Consider the following 19,239-nt stretch of genomic DNA (forward strand, 5'->3'; position numbering starts at 1 on the left):
ACAGCCAGTCACTGTGCTTGTTTTTAAAAACAAGGGAAACCTGAGCACCAGGTCAACAAGTGAAAGATTTCACGCGCATCAACGTCATCTTCTTCCCTAAGCTCATCTGGCTGAAGTTCAAACTAATTTTTTCTTGGTCTTCAAAGTCATCTTCTTCAACTTCTCTTTGTGTACTTCAAAGCCATCCTCTTTGTGATCTTCCTCCTCTCTGCAACATCTGGTTGAACTTCAAATTGATTTCTTTGTGGTCTTCAATATCTTCTTCAACTCCTCTTCTTGAACTCCTATTCGTGGTCTTCAAAGTCATCCTCTTCGTGGTCTTCCTCCTCTCTGCAACATCTCTCTCTTCTTTGTCATCATTGTCAAAACCCCCTTATTTTAGGGCTTGGATTTTGGTGATAATTTTAGGGGTTAGCATTTCAGGTTGATAATAGGAATTGGAATTGAGTTTTTCCAGTCATTGGTGGGTTGTTGGCACTCCTCTCATCTGCAATCGATCCCTTGTGAAAGCATTTGGTATTAGCTCATTTTGAAAGTAAGTTAACACTTTGTTTTATGTTATTGTTAATTGAAATTTTGTGGTGATAACTTGGGGCAAGAGGGGAAGTAGGTTGTTGACATTCATGAGATGAAGTGGGTTTCTGATTGTGAAAGTGTGGTGACGTGAAGTGGGTATCCTACATTGTTGGTTGTAATGTTCATGCAAATTTAAATACTGTCATGCAATTGCATATGTCTATATGCAATTACTAATCGCTTGTATGCAACTCCAAGTCACTGAATGCAATTACAGTATATAGTTTTGTTTTTAAATTATGCAAGTGAGGGGTTTTCGTGGTAGGTAGGTAGATTTGACAGTGTTTTTGAATATTTTGTTATGAAACGTAAAGTGTTCCGAAAGTGTAATGTTAGGATTAGTTAAGATTTGGATTTGGATTTGAAATGCATGAGTGGGTTGTGTGCATTATTTGTGCAATATTATAATGGAGGGCTGATGCACTTGCAAGTAGTGTCTTGCAATTGCATATCAGTATATGCAATTACTAAGCTACTGTGTGCAAATCCAGGTCACCAATGTGATGTTGTGGTGTTTAGGGGGTTTAGGGTGTATTAGGCTTTGGATTAGTAGTCAGATTCTCGTCGCTAGACACAATTGCATGACAGTGTTTGCTTTTCAGTAACTTGGATTTGTTATCATGTTTATATGATGTGAGTGAGGTGATTTTTGGTGCTGTAAATTGCTAATCACTAGTGATTTTGAATTGTTGTTTCAGTTTTTTCACTTAACAATTCCAGAAATTAATTATTCAAATTTTGTATTTCTTTTCCCACTGTGCGTTTCTGCTGGGTTGTTATAGTGCCTCTTGATCTGATTGTAAATATATATATAAATACCCATGAGGCCTCTGATTGTGTATGATTTAATTGTGGTGGGAACTTCACACAGGACTTGCAAGTTGATGTTTCAATAATTTGTTGGTTATCTGAAGCATGTATTGCAAGCATTAGTGCCTGGTATGAAGCACTCATTTTAGTCTCTTAAGATATGCCATGTAGAAACCCAGAGATCATATATGTACCCTTTATGTTGGTATGTGTTTGCTTGAATTCCAAATACTTGAAGGGTGCTGATATGTTTAAACTCAACTTTAAGAACTTGAAAGGGAAGATGGGGATCTGTTGTGTGAACAAAAATTTACTAGGTAGTCAAAATATAGAGCTTCTGTTGGTCAGAATTTTGGTGTATTTGATTAAGCCTCTTTTTTTCATTGCATAAATGAAAACCCAAGGCCTTTTAACAAAGTTATTTTCTTTCTATTTTGTTTGTATTTAAGGTCAAGATCGTGGAGAACAAAAGAAAGGTTTTCTTACATTGTGTTGCTTGTGATCTTTTAAGTGCTAGATAACTTAGTTCATTTTGAGTATTTTTAGTTTTAAATGTAAATTTTATTGTGATTTAAATATCATGTTACAATGATTTAAAAAAGAAGCACGAGAAAAATACAAGGGGTTGTTACAAAAGCACGTTTCAGATATGTTACAGAAGTTTTTTTGGTCATTGGTTGAATTTAAATGCCAGAAAATAGCAACATAGCTAAGTAGGTTCTTATTTTGGTCAAAATCAAACTTTCTGCCTAATGTCTTTTTTGTTGTTTTTCAGGTCAATCTGAAGCCACCGACATGTTTAGAATGATTATTATTATGATTTGGACCAAGTTTGGGGATCTCAAGTGGCGTACATTATATTTTAGGATGACTTGAAGCTAAAAAAGGACCTAAAACCCAAAAAACCCGGCTGCTGATTTGCCCAGAAATTTGAAGATTTTTCGTCACCAAAAGGTTTTAGCGACGGATGTTCATCAGATTTTTCGTGGCTAAACATTTTTTGCGACGGTGTTCTTCAGATTTTTCATCATTAAAAGTCAAATTTCCAGATCAACTTTAGACTTATATAGGGTTGATGAACTAAATCAAATAGTTATATGAGTGAAAGAAAATAGCTTATATATAAATTCGCAATAAAAAGATTGAGTCTCATTTTCTATGTATAAGAGTTAATGATCTTAGAAGGGATATAATGAAATTCTTCAAGAACCCATACATCCCTTATTAATATATGGACAGCTATCTCTTGAATTGGAAGTTCCTACGAAATAATAGAAATATAAATGCAAGATATAGAAGAGAAATTAATACTTTCTTTTTTGCCATTTTTTCCTCTATGATGGACTGAATGTCTATCATAAGAAATCGGAGGAATATGCGACGGTTTTTTTTCAAGAAATCCCTAACGAAAAATACACACTACGCCATCTTTTATATCGAATCGATTCTAACCACTACCTATATTCCACAAAATTAAACACCACAAATAAGAGCTAATAAAAAGACCTGCGATCCCATAGAAAGACATTGATCCCTTGTGGAAAAAAAATTATTTGCTGAGAAGGAAATAAAGATACAAAATTCCTACCAAAATAACTGGACGTCCCAACCAATAAAAAACCCTAATGAACCTAAAAATAGAATAAAGGCCTAGTAGAAATTACTTGTTTTTCGAGACCCCACTATAAGTTCTGATTGCCAACTCATACTATAACTAGACCTGGTTGCATTTTATTGGAATTGGGAGAATAACAAAAATATATTTTATTTTCCTTTATTTTTTTTGTTTTCGAAGCAACTCTCATCAACCAGCACTATTATGATGTGAACGTTTAGGGGTAATTCATCGAATTTCTTAGATCCAAACTAAAATAGTAACATCCCTTTCACATGATTTCCGAATACATATAGATAATATTGACTTTACATTTCAGAAATTCTCCCCGATCCCGATCTATTTGAAAATAGTTATAATTCATTTATCCGTAATATCATGTTTATACATACATCAAATTTTATAAGTCAAAATTATATTTTTGAAGTTTTGAGGCGTAAAGAATGTCACAAGGAATTCCTACCAAATTTCAGTGAAGTTTTTGGATTTTTATTTAATTTATTATGAATTTTGTAAGTTAAATCCCAGAAAATTATTATTAAATGGTTTGGAGTGACACATTGCGGAAGCTGAATGGGCGCAGTCAGTGTGTGTGACGACTGTCCTCCAGTGATTGCACCACTGTCCATTTTGATCCTTCTTTTGTTGTTTTTTTTTAATTTGTAAATAAATAATTAAAAATCAGAAAAATACATTGAAAATTGTTACAAACTCCTTATGGCATTATCTTCAATTACAAAGGCAATTGGGGGCAATACAAAGGCAATTAAGGGCAATACAAACGCAATACAATGTCAATACGAAGGCAATTGGAGGCTATATAATGACAATACTAGGGCAATAGGAGGCTATACAGTGACAATACAAAAACTCCAACAGTCCATCTTAGAGAGAGAGAGAGAGAGAGAGAGAGAAGAGGAGGGGGGAATACAGGGACAAAATACACAACGTATACAATGTTCTCTCTTCAATGTATAATATAAGTAAAAGTAATTTTCCATTGTTCTTTGAAAAAAAAACCTATGTTTCTATTGCACACACTTGCGAATATAAACAGATTCAAGACTGAAATTTCTCAAGTAAATTGAACTCAATTTCATTGAATGAGGACTAAATTACACTGTTGGATTTTATCCGACGGCTCTTAGATACCCCGCAAACACACCCCTTATAACTTCCCACTCACTATAGACGGACTCATACTTTTAACCCTAAACCCTAAACCCTGAACCCAATTCAATTTTAACCCTAAAGCCCAAACCCAATTCAATTTTGTAACCTAATTGTCTTTTGGGCCATCCCATCGAATAAAATTTGGATGTGTGTTATGCAAATGCTACTGTTTGTAATATGTGCGCATTATTGCCCCTTCCCGTTTGTGATACTATGTATTTCGAATAATTGCGCCCTACGATTGAAAGTACAAAATATGTCTACTTATGCCTGTACAATAAAATATGATCCATTATTTTTATTTCGTTTTGCGCACAGTCACTCTTGCATTGCATCATCAAAATGCAATTGCATGTGTGTTATGCAAACGCTACCCGCCTGTGAGCAAACTCCACATAGCTTAAAAACGCAAAGCTAATGAATGTATGGTGCAAAGACAAAGAAAAGCAAGTAACTACTTCATTATGACCTTATGACTATTATTAAATATTAGGGTTAACCACATTATGGTTTACGAAATTAGGGATATTTTTGAATGTGATTCGTACTACATGACAATTTTTATTACTAGGTATTTTCGAATAATTGGTCCTTTTGTAATATAATATATTCGGATTATTGCCCTTTACCGTTTATCATGCTTTGTATTTCGGATAATTGCTCCCTTCGATTTATAGTAAAAAATATGTCTAATTATGCCTGTACAATAAAATATGATCCATTTTTCTTATTTTCGTTTGCGCACAGTCACTCTTGCATTGCATCACCATCATGCAATTGCATGTTTGCAATGCAAACACTGCTCGACTATTGGCAAACTCTTCGGAGTGTAAACACGAAGCTAATGAATGTATAGCACAAAGACGAAGAAAAGCAAGTAACCAAAATACATGCAATTACATTAACTCATTACCCAAAATACATTCAACTCCTAAACTAGAAAAAGAGGGTTGTTTGAACTCTTACTTGATGTTTCCAAATTTTCAACAGAACAAACTAAATTAAATACCTCCAATTTCGTGACCATTACATAATGGAGGTTGGACCCATCGTCAAATTGGTATCTGCACATCAGTTTTGGGAAAGCTGAGAGGAGAGTTGAGGAAGTCACTTAGGCAGAGTCGCCAAGGTCGGCTTGGGTTTTCTCGTGGACGATCTCAATTCCATCACCATTAGCTTCTTGCCTAAACCCTAAACCAAGCACAGACAAGCGTTGGACACGCTTAGGATGGATTTGGGCAAGTGAGATATAACAGTTCCTGGAGAAGTAGAGAGAAGACGTCGTCGGCAAGCACAGAGATTGGGCAAGCAGAGAGAAGATTTCCTGGAGGTGCAAACGATTGGATTTGGGCAATTAGAGAGGAGTTCGTGGAGGCTGTTAGGATTTTCAATTTGGGCAACAAGATAGGAGAGTGCGCGTGGTCTTCATCCTCTAAACCTGCTTTTTTGACAGTCACATGCGATGCACATGTTGAATAATAAAGGGCTCAACAGGTTACTAAGTCATTGAATCTCAGCCATCCATTTTTAACATGCAAAATTAGCCCTTGGATCACCGTGTGTACCGGTACAGCCAGCGCACCACAGAATTTTCCATGAAGTTGACTTGGAACAGAGCCCAAAGTCCCAACCACCCATGTCAATTTATTAGATTCTTTATTATTCTCATTTATATTATTTTATTTGTTTTTTGAGGCAGAAATCGAGCCTCACTTGATGTTTGATTTTCCAAAGCGCATCTGTGCGTAGTCTCCACTTGGACCAAAAACAGACGTCCAGACTGGGAAGAGAACAAACAGGAGCCTCTTTGGCTTACACAAGAACCCTTTCTTTTTCTCTAGACACACTTTTTCCCCATATTTTTCCTAATTTCACAACGGTGGTGGTTTCTTAAAACTTATTCTTCTCTCAACTCAAGTGCTATCAAATTTTTATAAAATGAAACTAAATAGAATTTTGATTCTTTTGAAAGAAAATTAAAAATCATAATGTTGCCAAATAACATAACTACTTGCATTGTGATGGCCAACGGATCTAGCCCAATGAAAAGGGCATTGACTTACAGACACCTAGTCTCATGTTCGAACCCCTTGATGACTTGGTAACTTGCATTGTGATTTCTGGGCAGCTAGTGTCTTTTTTATTTCTAGAGCAAGAAAGAAGTTAACATGCAATAATACATGTCATAATATCTAGGGACCAAGTCATATTTACCAAAATAGAAGGTTTCATCAATAAATACAAGAAAGCCTAGGAGACCTTCGCAAAATTCCATAGTGAAAGTCAAGCATAAAAGGCTAGGAGATCATAGCTCAAATTAACAGCAAAAATGGCAGAAGTGAAGCTCTTCAGGACATGGTCAAGCCCTTTTGCTTTGAGAGTAGTTTGGGCACTAAAACTCAAAGGTGTCCCATATGAAACAATCTATGAAGATCTTTCAAACAAAAGCCCTTTGCTTCTTCAGTATAACCCTATTCATAAGAAGGTTCCAGTGCTTGTGCACAATGGAAAACCTATTGTTGAGTCACTTGTAATTCTTGAATACATTGATGAAACTTGGAAGGAAAACCCCTTGCTGCCTGAAGATCCTCTTGAGAGAGCCGCCGCCCGCTTTTGGGCCAAATTTGGTGATGAGAAGGTAACCTAAAACCACTATTTCATAATCAGATATTTCCATGCTTGTAAAACTTAAATATGGCACAATAATTTTGTACTAGTTACTCTGCAAATTTTCATATTAAGTTTCACACACTTGACTAAGTTTTTCTAGGCAAAAAATAAAAGTAAATATTCAAAAGAAAGTTAGTGAATAAAATATTTTTCATTGTTTGATTGTTTGGTTTGGTTTGTGATTTGCCATGAAGGTTTTGCCATCTATTTGGGAGTCATTTACCAATGAAGGGAAAGAGCAAGAGGAAGCTATTGTAAAAGCCAAGGAGAACTTGAAGTACTTGGAAGAAGAGCTTAAGGGAAAGAAATTCTTTGGGGGAGAGAAGCTTGGATTAGCAGATATTGCACTTGGATGGCTTGCATACTATGGGAGCAGTGTATTTGAAGATGTAGCCGGAATGAAATTGTTAACAGAAGAAGAGTTTCAACTGCTATCAGCATGGAAATTGACTTTTGCAGATGCTCCTATAATCAAAGATAATTGGCCGTCTAGAGACAAACTCATTGCCAAATTTCAGGCTACCCGCGAGGATCACCTTTTGAAAAAAGCACCAAAATGAGATGGCTTGTGACCATTTCATGAATGGAAACGAGGGGAAGAGAGAGGATCATGGATCTTAGTAAAATAAGAAATCTAAATGAGAGTGTGTTTAAGAGTAATTTTTATCATGCCAAAGACACTTCTTCTCATTGTGTATGGTTTGGTTGAACTATATAAAAGTGTTTTTCTTCTCTCTTTTCAGGTTATCGAAGCACTTCTGGTCTTTTCTTGCAGATGATCAAGTAAATGTTTTATGTGTTTCTACTAAAGAGGCATTGGGTTTTTACATCTTATATTGTGAACATTGACTCGGTTATATAGTAAAAGTGGAACTTATTATGCATAGAGGTGCTTTTCAATGTGGGACTTATTATGCAACCTTTTTAATAGTCAAGCCGCTTCCCCTGTCAACACTCAGGTTTCCTTCCTTTCCAAACCAAAATTTAATATAAACAATGAAAAAATATGAAATAATTGTTGCCTTGTCAACTATTGTTTTCCAGAAAAACAAATTTTGAAAACTGAAGAACATTATCAACTTATTGTGTGGGATCTTGACTTGGAACAGAGCCCAAAGTCCCACCACCCATGCCAATTTATTAGATTCTTTATTATTCTCATTTATATTATTTTATTTGTTTTTTGAGGCAGAAATCGGGTCTCACTTGATGTTTGATTTTCCAAGGGGCATCTGTGCGTAGTCTCCACTTGGACCAAAAACAGACGTCCAGACTGGGAAGAGAAACAAACAGAAGCCTCTTTTGGTTACATGACATCAGAGCTTACACAACAACCCATTCATTATTTCATTTCATACTAGAACCCTTTCTTTTTCTCTAGACACACTTTTTCCCCATATTTTTCCTAATTTCACAACGGTGATGGTTTCTTAAAATTTTTTCTTCTCTCAAGTGCTATAAAATTTATATAAAATGAAACTAAATAGAATTTTGATTCTTTGGAAAGAAAATTGAAAATCATAATGTTGCCAAATAACACAACTACTTGCATTGTAATGGCCAACGGATTTACCTCAATGAAAAAGGGCGTTAACTTGTGTTTGTACCCAATTTTGGTCAATGAACCAAAAGTGGTTCCTTCCTCAAAAGAGTATGGTAAGGGCCCAAGCCCAATAGTTGTCTGTGAGTTGTATTTTTCAAGAGGTCTCTTCCTGTTTAAAAGAAACCCCAAGAGAAGACATGACCAAAACCAAAGCCCAAGATCAAAGGGCCCAGAGCGATTAGACTGCTGGAAGGTGAAAAAATCGGTAACTGTTCCCCCATTCCCACGCGAGGTTGGAGAAAGACCATCAACATTTAATGACAATCTGACTTTTCCCTCTTCCAGCAAGAAAGCCAGCCGCCTAAGGAAGTCACCAAGCCAGGAAAAAGCCAACTTGCATATTAGATCTTCAAGTACAAAAAAAACGCTTCAGACCAGGGATCTACTTGGAAGACATAAAGGTTCTCATCAGAAAGTCCAATCACCCCCACTATGGACCACTCCATAACATCAAATCAGCAAGCTGACTTTGGACAACAGCCAAACATCCTTGCTCAGTCATCATCACGTGAGATCTCCCCTGCATCTATAAATAGAGAGCTTCCAGCACAAAAGAAGGGGACTCTCTCTCCAAAAACCAGACGCAACGTCTTGTAAAACACTAAAAAGCACTCAAGATATTTTCAATCAAACTCACCCGGATCTCAGATAACCAGACGGTTTCTGCGTCTATCTTTTTATTTCTCTGCCATCCTCATGGTATGACTATTAAATGTTCTGTTTGAATTTGTATAATCTAGCTGGCTATAACCTTAGATCATCGTGATAATGTATTTCATAGTCTGGAATCAATAAATAAGGATCTTTATTGTCTCTATCGTTGATTTAAGAGCTAAATAAATAAAAAGGATGGAACTCGTTTCTAAAGCACTCTATTATGCTTGTATCTGCGTTTCTCTTCATACCTGCGATATTTAAGTGTTTTCCCGCTTCTGTTTTATTTAAGTTGTGGGATTATAAAAGGTTTTTAGCCTAAATCAGGCCAAATAGGCTTAAGGGATATAAGCCTGTTGGGCCCGAAAGTCAAATTGTTGGGCCCGAATTTTTGGACAATTAACATATTTTTTATATACTCAAATTCATATTTAGGTTTGTTAACCCGCGCGAGGTGTTTATTAACCAAGAACTCTGCCCTTTTCCCTTGCTTGGTTAGGTGTCGCTCGCACCAGCCAGGACCGACGTATACACGAAAGAAAGAATATTAAAGTCCTCTTAACTGAGGCATAGAAAAGAACCAATCCAGGCCAGTACCCCACTTGGAGCACAATGGCTTGAACGGAGGTCCAGAAAGAAGGCGCAAACTTCACAAAACACCCATCGCACTTGCTCATACCAGGTCTGTTGGACTGGTCTCATATCCAACAGTAGCACGCCTATAAAGCAGATTCATGAATCGGGAGGAGTCCGGAAGTTGAGCCCATGGCGGGGCCAAACTGAATTTTGTCAAACTGATTCAACTTTCAATTTTGTTGAAAATTGAGATAGCACCTCTGCGTGAGCCAGAAAGATACAATCGGGGCAGTGGTGTCGGTCCAGCAGCGTTTGCACTCTTCCGAGCACGCCAGTCACAACATTCGGCTAAAAGAGTAGCTAACAAGAAAAAAGACCAACAACTTGCAGACACCTAGTCTCATGTTTGAACCCCATAATAACTTGGTAACTTGCATTGTGATGAGCAAAATATTTCTGGGCAGCCCATGTCTTTTTTCTTTCCAGAGCAAGAAAGAATGCAATAATACATGTCATAACATCTAGGGACCAAGTCATATTTACCAAAATAGAAGGTTTCATCAATACATACAAGAAAGCCTAGGAGGCCTTCGCAAAATTCCATAGTGAAAGTCAAGTATAAAAGGCTAGGATATCATAGCTCAAATTAACAGCAAAAATGGCAGAAGTGAAGCTCTTTAGGACATGGTCAAGCCGTTTTGCTTTAAGAATAGTTTGGGCACTGAAACTCAAAGGTGTCCCATATGAAACAATCTATGAAGATCTTTCAAACAAAAGCCCTTTGCTTCTTCAGTATAACCCTATTCATAAGAAGGTTCCAGTGCTTGTGCACAATGGAAAACCAATTGTTGAGTCACTTGTAATTCTTGAATACATTGATGAAACTTGGAAGGAAAACCCCTTGCTGCCTGAAGATCCTCTTGAGAGAGCCGCCGCACGCTTTTGGGCCAAATTTGGTGATGAGAAGGTAACCTAAAACCACTCTTTCATAATCAGATATTTCCATGCTTGTAAAATTTAAATATGGCACAATAATTTTGTACTAGTTACTCTGCAAATTTTCATATTAAGTTTCACACACTTGACTAAGTTTTTCTAGGCCAAAAATAAAAGTAAATATAATGGAAGTGTATTATGTAGATGATATATGTGGCATCCCATTTGAAGCTAATTCAAAAGAAAGTTAGTGAATAAAATATTTTTCATTGTTTGATTGTTTGGTTTGGTTTGTGATTTTCCATGAAGGTTTTGCCATCTATTTGGGAGTCATTTACCAGTGAAGGGAAAGAGCAAGAGGAAGGTATTGTAAAAGCCAAGGAGAACTTGAAGTACTTGGAAGAAGAGCTAAAGGGAAAGAAATTCTTTGGGGGAGAGAAGCTTGGATTAGCAGATATTGCACTTGGATGGCTTGCACTCTATGGGAGTAGTGTGTTTGAAGATGTAGCCGGAATTAAATTGTTGACAGAAGAAGAGTTTCCACTGCTATCAGCATGGAAATTGACTTTTGCAGATGCTCCTATAATCAAGGATAATTGGCCGTCTAGAGACAAACTCGTCGCCAAATTTCAGGCTACCCGCGAGGATCACCTTTTGAAAAAAGCACCAAAATGAGATGGCTTGTGACCATTTCATGAATGGAAACGAGGGGAAGAGAGAGGATCTTGATAAAATAAGAAATCTAAATGACAGTGTGTTTAAGAGTAGTTTTTATCATCCCAAAGACACTTCTTCTCATTGTGTATAAAAGTGTTTTTCTTCTCTCTCTTTTCAGGTTATCGAAGCATTTCTGGTCTTTTCTTGTGTATGATCAAGTAAATGTTTTATGTGTTTCTACTACTTACGCTATTCACAATCGCTCTAAAGCGATTCTCACGACACTTGCTAGACACGTGTACACGTGTTCCCAATGTATTCTCCTTTTTATTTTTTTATTCTTCTCTCTTTCTTTCTCTCGGTTGCCTCGCGCTCTCTCTTATCTCTCTTCTTCTTCTCTCCGTCTCCCTCCCTCTCTTTCTTTTTTTAATTTTCTTTCTCTTTCTTCTTCTACTTTTGTCTCTCTTTTATTCTTCTTCTTCTTCTTCTTAGTCTCCGTATCTCTCTGTGTGTAAATTTGGTTAAATGCCAGATGCCAAATACTGGAGGCAGAGATTTGAGAGGGAGGGATTATAGAAACCCCCAAAATTTCATAACCCAGAAAGGTTCACAACCCCCAATTTTTTTTCCGATAGTGCGAATATGGCCAAAGAAGAAAACTGGCGGAGAGAAAGTAGGAAAAAAAAAAAAAGAGGAGAGAGAATAAGGGGGAATTCGGAAGAAAAAGAGAACAGAGAGATAAGAGATAAGGAAATAAAGAGGAAGATTTGTGTTTAGTTGTTCTCTGGGCTTAAGCCCCTTTGTTAAGAAGGAGAAGAAGCAAGAGGAGGAGAGAAGAGAGGGAGAGAGATACAGATAGAAGTAGAAGAAGAAAGAGAAAGAAAATTTAAAAAAGAAAGAGAGGGAGGGAGACGGAGAGAAGAAGAAGAGAGATAAGAGAGAGCGCGAGGCAACCGAGAGAAATAAAGAGAGAAGAATAAAAAAATAAAAAGGAGAATACATTGGGAACGCGTGTACACGTGTCTAGCAAGTGTCGTGAGAATCGCTTTAGAGCGATTGTGAATAGCATTCCTCTAACTTCTATTAAGCATTTACCAAACAAGTACAGGAAGGAGAAACAGGACAACCTAGGGTGACTTTGTAAAGAAATAACAGGCACAAATAGAATCTACTAACTCAAATGGCCAGAGTGTGGAGAAATAATCATGTGCATTCCCAACCATGTAATTGCAAATATGGAAGCAAAAACTCCATGGGATTCAAATAACACATACCATGGCTGCTTCATTCCATAACTTCTTTGCAGCCACAATATTGTAAAATTGTAGCTCTGCTATTTGTTTCTATCCTTGCAGTCTACAATCCTATATCAAAATGTAAATGGCTACCGTCATGATTTACGAATTTCTCAAACAACCAAGATTGAAACTTCTAAATGAATGCCCACGGAACTTAACTGAAAGAAACATATATTGGGTTTTTACATCTTATATTGTGAACATTAAAAGTGGGGATACCAAGCATAAGGGATCATCCAAAGAGCCATTACAAAGGTCATAGTAACAGAGGCATTTTTTCAAACACCTAGCAGGAAAGATTTTAACATGGAAGATAAACGATTAAACCCACGTACCGTCGAAGCCTATAAGTGCAAATGCGCATTGTTCCGGTAGCTTATAAACCCTCTGCAACTGCATTCAACGCCATGGAAAAGGCAGGAAAAAAAAATCGCAAAAAGTGCAAAAAAAATTTGGACCATTTCTCGATTTATGCGTGTCATCCTTGCGCAGGGGCCATGCTAATCTTCTCTGTATCGTTCCAATTTTATCGGATGTCCCCGAAGGGACAAGCTTGATTGTTAAACGATCATATATAAAGCTTTCATGCATAAATGTGTTTTTCAATATGGGACTTAGGCTTAGTTTGGGGTTGCTTAACTTTTAAAAGAAGCAGCTTATTTTTTAAGTTTTGAATGAAAAAGTGTTTGGTAAATCAAGATAAGGCTGCTTTTTTTCAAAATTGCTGTGACTCACAGCAGATTTCAGAAGCAGCTCAAGAGGTGCTTCTCAAAACTGCTGCGGATGGAAGCATGCGGAGCAATTAATGAAACATTCAAAATACCTATAATACCCCCATTCATTTTAGCAAATGACATATGTTATCCTCACTTTCTATTCTACGTTAAGGTACTGCAACTCGATTCTTCTTCTTTTCTTTGGCAACTCGACTTCTGTCTGCAACTCGATTCATCTTCTTCCCCTCCGACCAAAAAAAAAACCCAGCCCCTAGCTCTCCACTCCAGCCACAAAAATTCAAACCACATCTTAAAAAAAACTCAACCCCAGCCCCCCAGTCTGTGATATCCACTCCAACCACAAAAGATCCAAACCCCAAATATATCTTCAAACATCTGTATGCTAATTGTGGAGGACCAAAATCGATAGCAACACTAGCATCTACCCTCCTTCATCAATGATTTTCACAAAAAATAGATTCTTGAACCCATCAACAATTCGTTGACCTTCTCTTGGAAACCAAAATCAAGGGAAAGTTGAAACTCAAATCAAAACCACAGGAAAACAAAATTTTCATTTGGATTTGATTTCCTTCTTGTTGTTTTCTTTGATGACAACACAGTTTTTATTTGGGTTTGGGTTGAGTTTTTGGTTCTTAAAATTCTTGATCTGGGTTTTTTCTCTTGGTGTTTTGGGGCAATGGAGAGAGAGAGATACAGGTGGGTACCGTGGGATGGGGTTTTTTTAGGATTGGGGAATCAGTGGGGTAAAACCAATTATTGCATATTTGATTCCTTATCAACCAATGATAGGATTGCAGAGATCTGGAAGAAAAAAAAAGTGGGGGGGGGGGTTTGAAGGAAGAAGAAAGGAGAAAGGAGAGAAGAGGGAGAGGAAAAAAAAAATTGGGGCCGTGAAGGAAGAAGAAAAGAGAAAGGAGAGAGGGAGAGAGAAAAAAAAAAAAAAAAAGAGGAAATGGGGCCTGAGAAGGAAGAAGAAAGGAAGAAACAAAAAGGAGAAAAATTATACATTTTTTATTTCTTATGGTAATTTTAGGTTTTGAACAAAATTTCATCATGCCCTTTATTGTCATTATACACTCTCACAGCACTTCTATAAAAAAGTTTACCAAACACTATGACACTGCTTTTTATACTCATAGCACTTTTAAAAATCTAGATTACCAAACACTTTGCTGCTTCACTTCACAGCTGTTTATTTTCACAGCACAGCAGAAGCAGTTTTTTTTAAAAGCACAGCAATACCAAACTAAGCCTTATTATGCAACCTGCTTTTTAATAGTCGAGCCGCTTCTGCCTTTTATCGGGCCCCAAGCCCAATCTCCAACACAAAGTGGATTGAATTACAAACCCATTTAACTTATGAGTAAAAAGGTTCACAATTTCTCATTCTAAACGTCTTATGATTTCTTGATAAACATTGACCTCAGATTTGGATAATTTTTCAAGGTACAAAAATCTCCAATCCCTTGGCATGCTGTCAACATTCGGGTTTCCTTCCTTTCAAACCAAAATTTAATATAAACAATGAAAAAATATAAAATAATTGTTGCCTATATGAACTTGACTTGGAACAGAACCCAAAGTCCCCACCACCCATGCCAATTGATTAGATTCTTTATTATTCTCATTTATATTATTTTATTTGTTTTTTGAGGCAGAAATCGGGTCTCACTTGATGTTTGATTTTCCAAAGCGCATCTGTGCGTAGTCTCCACTTGGACCAATAACAGACGTCCAGACTGGGAAGAATACAAACAGAAGCCTCTTTCGGTTACATGACATCAGCGCTTACACAAGAAAGAGCCCATTCATTATTTCATTTCATACAAGAACCCTTTCTTTTTCTTTAGACACACTTTTTCCCTATATTTTTCCTAATTTCACAACGGTGATGGTTTCTTAAAACTTTTTCTTCTCTCAACTCAAGTGCTATCAAATTAATATAAAATGAAACTAATTAGAATTTTGATTCTTTTGAAAGAAAATTAAAAATCATAATGTTGCCAAATAACATAACTACTTGCATTGTGATGGTCAATGGGTCTAGTCCAGTGAAAAAGGGCATTGACTTGTAGTTGTAGACATCTAATCTCACATTCGAATCTCATGATAACTTGATGACTTGTATTGCGATTTCTGGGCAGCCCATGTCTTTTTTCTTTCTAGAGCAAGAAAGGAAGTTAACATGCAATAATACAAGTCATAACATCTCGGGACCAAGTCATATTTACCAAAATAGAAGGTTTCATCAATAAATACAAGAAAGCCTAGGAGACCTTCGCAAAATTCCATAGTGAAAGTCAAGCATAAAAGGCTAGGATATCATAGCTCAAATTAACAGAAAAAATGGCAGAAGTGAAGCTCTTTAGGACATGGTCAAGCCCTTTTCCTTTGAGAATAGTTTGGGCACTGGAACTCAAAGGTGTCCCATATGAAACAATCTATGAAGATCTTTCAAACAAAAGCCCTTTGCTTCTTCAGTATAACCCTATTCATAAGAAGGTTCCAGTGCTTGTGCACAATGGAAAACCAATTGTTGAGTCACTTGTAATTCTTGAATACATTGATGAAACTTGGAAGGAAAACCCCTTGCTGCCTGAAGATCCTCTTGAGAGAGCCGCCGCACGCTTTTGGGCCAAATTTGGTGATGAGAAGGTAACCTAAAACCACTCTTTCATAATCAGATATTTCCATGCTTGTAAAATTTCAATATGGCACAATAATTTTGTACTAGTTACTCTGCAAATTTTCATATTAAGTTTCACACACTTGACTAAGTTTTTCTAGGCAAAAAATAAAAGTAAATATAATGGAAGTGTATTATGTAGATGATATATGTGGCATCCCATTTGAAGCTAATTCAAAAGAAAGTTAGTGAATAAAATATTTTTCATTGTTTGATTGTTTGGTTTGGTTTGTGATTTTCCATGAAGGTTTTGCCATCATATTGGGAGTCATTTACCAATGAAGGGAAAGAGCAAGAGGAAGCTATTGTAAAAGCCAAGGAGAACTTGAAGTACTTGGAAGAAGAGCTAAAGGGAAAGAAATTCTTTGGGGGAGAGAAGCTTGGATTAGCAGATATTGCACTTGGATGGCTTGTACTCTATGGGAGTAGTGTGTTTGAAGATGTAGCCGGAATTAAATTGTTGACAGAAGAAGAGTTTCCACTGCTATCAGCATGGAAATTGACTTTTGCAGATGCTCCTATAATCAAGGATAATTGGCCGTCTAGAGACAAACTCATCGCCAAATTTAAGGCTACCCGCGAGGATCACCTTTTGAAAAAAGCACCAAAATGAGATGGCTTGGGACCATTTCATGAATGGAAACGAGGGGAAGAGAGAGGATCATGGATCTTAGTAAAATAAGAAATCTAAATGACAGTGTGTTTAAGAGTAGTTTTTATCATCCCAAAGACACTTCTTCTTATTGTGTATGGTTTGGTTGAACTATATAAAAGTGCTTTTCTTCTCTCTTTTTTGGGGGTTATCGAAGCACTTCTGGTATTTTCTTGGAGATGCTCAAGTAAATGTTTTATGCGTTTCTATTAGCAAAGTGTTACTGAGTGAAAGGCACCAAACAAGTCCTAATTAAAGTCTATAATAACTTCTATGAAGCATTTACCAAACAAGTACAGGAAACAATTCCAGGAGAAACAGAACAACCTAGGGTGACTTCGTAGAGAAATACAGACGCAAACAGAATCTAGTAACTCAATTGGCTTGCAATTTGCAAATATGGAAGTAAAAATTCAATGGAATTCATATAATATATACCTTGTCTGCTGCATTCCATAACTTCTTGGGTTTTTACATCCAATATTTTTAACATTGCCTCGATTATATAGCAAAATTGGAGATACCAAAGTGTAAGGATAAGCACATACTTAACAGTTTTGTACGGGTCATAGTAACAGAGGCATTTTATCAAACACCTAGTCGGTGAGCTTTTGACATGCATTTTATTCGAAAATGTTCATTGGATTCTAACTTAATACTCACACCTGGAAGATCAAAGACTAAGCCGCCGAACCATCGAAGAGTATAAATGCAAATGCTCATTGTTCCGGTAGCTTATAAACCCTCTGCAACTACATTGAACACCATGGAGAAGGCATGAAAAAAAATGGCAAAAAGGGCAAAAAAATTTGGACCATTTCTCGATTTATGCGTGTCATCCTTGCGCAGGGGCCATGCTAATCTTCTCTGTATCGTTCCAATTTTATCGGATGTCCCCGAGGGGACAAGCTTAGTTGCCCAACGTATGTATATAAAGTTTTCGAAAATAGTAGAGATTACCAATGTGGGACTTATGCTACCTTCTATTTAATAGTCAAGCCGCTTCTACCTTTAGTTATCGGGCCCAATAGTTAAAAACCCGATTTGCATCAGGATAATTCTAACAGTCAACGAGTTTATTATCTAGTTTGCCTTACCCTAAAACAACTGCAAAACAAAACCAATACCAACCACAAGAGTGATTCTGCTATCTGGTTGGGAAGGGCTCAAACAAAATTTCTCCACTCCATCTTTGAGACTTGCATGGGATCCATCCATGTAATGTGGCAGTACTGGATGCACTCGTTTTCGTAATCATAACACGGTTTCGAAGTATAGGATATTATGTAAAACATGAATTGTATTTGTAGATGACAAAAAATCTTACAGAAAATGTGTAAAAGCTCCACAAGTTAATGGTTTTAATGTCAAAGCCAGTTACAATATCAGCAACTGATCTATAATCTTCTGCAACTAGGGAAACAAACGATAGCCGATTCTACGCAATGTACGGAAAGCTTCATGTCTGAATTGTGGCCCCAGTGTAGTTGAGTTCTGCAAGACATACAAGTTGTAGTCCATAATTCATGCAAGAAAGAAAGAAAGAAATACTCTTAAATTTTATTAGGGCCATACTTTAGTCATTGAAGTTTGTAGGCGAACTTTTCATACGCATTTCATCACCCCCAAAGACTCAACATTCAGTCTCTAAACAATCAAATACTTGGAAAAAAGCATCGTTTTAATACAGAAAAGTGATTTGAAGATGGAAACTAGAGAGTGGAGTTCATGTATATTGGTTTTATTGAACTAAAAGAAACAAAGTTGAATGGAGCCTCTCTCAACACTTTGAACCAAGCAAAACTGATATTGAATTGAATTGCAAGCAACACCAGCAATTCCACAGGAGTTCATCATTGAAGAAGTGCAAACTTGATCAATTTTATAAGGGCCAAAGTAACAGAGTCATTTCATCAAACAGCTGGTAGGCGAGCTTTTGACATGCAGTTCATTATTGAAAAAAAATATTGAAGACTCTCTCAGTCACTGAACATCAAATACTGGCCATTGATGCTTTTTCTAAAGCTAGAAAAGTAGATTCAATTCAAACTTTCACTCGAACCTGCAACTTGAAGATGGGATCGTTGGAAAAGCAAGCGCAAAAAAGGCCAAAAAAATTTGGACCATTTCTCGATTTATGCGTGTCATCCTTGCGCAGGGGCCATGCTAATCTTCTCTGTATCGTTCCAATTTTATCGGATGTCCCCGAAGGGACAAGCTTAGTTGCGCAACGTTTGTATATAAAGGTTTTGCAAATAGCGGGGATTATCGATGTGGGACTTAGGCTACCTTCTATTTAATAGTCAAGCCGCTTCTATCTTTAGTTATCGGGCCCCAAGCCCAATCTCCAATACACACTCTATGTTCTTTAATTATTGGGCCATACATTGTGAAAAGAATTATAGCCCCAATTTCATATTGCAAACATCCTAGGACTTCTTGATTAACATTGACCTGAGCTTTGGAGAGTTTTTTCCATGTACAAAAGTCCCCAGTGCCTTGGACAGATTTAGTCCCTATATTAAACCACCCCAGTCATTTCTCCATTCCAGGTATTAATCTTCGGCTTAACCTCTCTTTCATGAGAAACTAA

The 19,239-nt window shown here is 36.9% G+C and overlaps 3 protein-coding genes and 3 non-coding genes across 6 annotated transcripts; 3 read left to right on the forward strand and 3 right to left on the reverse strand.

Moving 5' to 3' along the window:
* Positions 1–6,464: 6,464 nt before the first annotated feature.
* On the forward strand, positions 6,465–7,577 carry LOC110769425 (putative glutathione S-transferase). Its single transcript, XM_021973393.2, has 2 exons — positions 6,465–6,812; positions 7,039–7,577. The coding sequence occupies exons 1-2, from the start codon at positions 6,504–6,506 to the stop codon at positions 7,402–7,404; spliced, it is 675 nt and encodes a 224-aa protein (XP_021829085.2). The 5' UTR covers positions 6,465–6,503; the 3' UTR covers positions 7,405–7,577.
* A 2,746-nt stretch (positions 7,578–10,323) lies between these two features.
* Positions 10,324–11,347, forward strand: LOC110769426 (putative glutathione S-transferase). The gene is made up of 2 exons (XM_021973394.2): positions 10,324–10,644; positions 10,923–11,347. Exons 1-2 carry the CDS (start codon positions 10,336–10,338, stop codon positions 11,286–11,288), a joined length of 675 nt encoding a protein of 224 aa, XP_021829086.2. The 5' UTR covers positions 10,324–10,335; the 3' UTR covers positions 11,289–11,347.
* A 1,667-nt stretch (positions 11,348–13,014) lies between these two features.
* LOC148296764 (U6 spliceosomal RNA) lies at positions 13,015–13,117 on the reverse strand. Its single transcript, XR_015834155.1, has one exon. It is a non-coding gene; the product is annotated as a U6 spliceosomal RNA (small nuclear RNA).
* A 2,513-nt stretch (positions 13,118–15,630) lies between these two features.
* LOC110769424 (putative glutathione S-transferase) lies at positions 15,631–16,814 on the forward strand. Its single transcript, XM_021973391.2, has 2 exons — positions 15,631–15,963; positions 16,242–16,814. Exons 1-2 carry the CDS (start codon positions 15,655–15,657, stop codon positions 16,605–16,607), a joined length of 675 nt encoding a protein of 224 aa, XP_021829083.1. The 5' UTR covers positions 15,631–15,654; the 3' UTR covers positions 16,608–16,814.
* Positions 16,815–17,449: 635 nt separating this feature from the next.
* On the reverse strand, positions 17,450–17,552 carry LOC148296765 (U6 spliceosomal RNA). The gene has a single exon (XR_015834177.1). It is a non-coding gene; the product is annotated as a U6 spliceosomal RNA (small nuclear RNA).
* A 1,206-nt stretch (positions 17,553–18,758) lies between these two features.
* On the reverse strand, positions 18,759–18,861 carry LOC148296766 (U6 spliceosomal RNA). Its single transcript, XR_015834166.1, has one exon. It is a non-coding gene; the product is annotated as a U6 spliceosomal RNA (small nuclear RNA).
* Positions 18,862–19,239: the final 378 nt, after the last annotated feature.

The sequence above is a fragment of the Prunus avium genome, chromosome 2, assembly GCF_965620075.1.
Source record: "Prunus avium chromosome 2, drPruAviu1.hap1.1, whole genome shotgun sequence".
Classification (NCBI taxonomy): domain Eukaryota; kingdom Viridiplantae; phylum Streptophyta; class Magnoliopsida; order Rosales; family Rosaceae; genus Prunus; species Prunus avium.

Bases quoted from the DNA above. Each gene is read 5' to 3' on its own strand.
- LOC110769425 (XM_021973393.2), top strand. From the start codon at position 6,504: ATGGCAGAAGTGAAGCTCTTCAGGACATGGTCAAGCCCTTTTGCTTTG. The intron at 6,813-7,038 runs GTAACCTAAAAC...TTTGCCATGAAG, and splicing joins CCAAATTTGGTGATGAGAAG to GTTTTGCCATCTATTTGGGA.
- LOC110769424 (XM_021973391.2), top strand. From the start codon at position 15,655: ATGGCAGAAGTGAAGCTCTTTAGGACATGGTCAAGCCCTTTTCCTTTG. The intron at 15,964-16,241 runs GTAACCTAAAAC...TTTTCCATGAAG, and splicing joins CCAAATTTGGTGATGAGAAG to GTTTTGCCATCATATTGGGA.
- LOC110769426 (XM_021973394.2), top strand. From the start codon at position 10,336: ATGGCAGAAGTGAAGCTCTTTAGGACATGGTCAAGCCGTTTTGCTTTA. The intron at 10,645-10,922 runs GTAACCTAAAAC...TTTTCCATGAAG, and splicing joins CCAAATTTGGTGATGAGAAG to GTTTTGCCATCTATTTGGGA.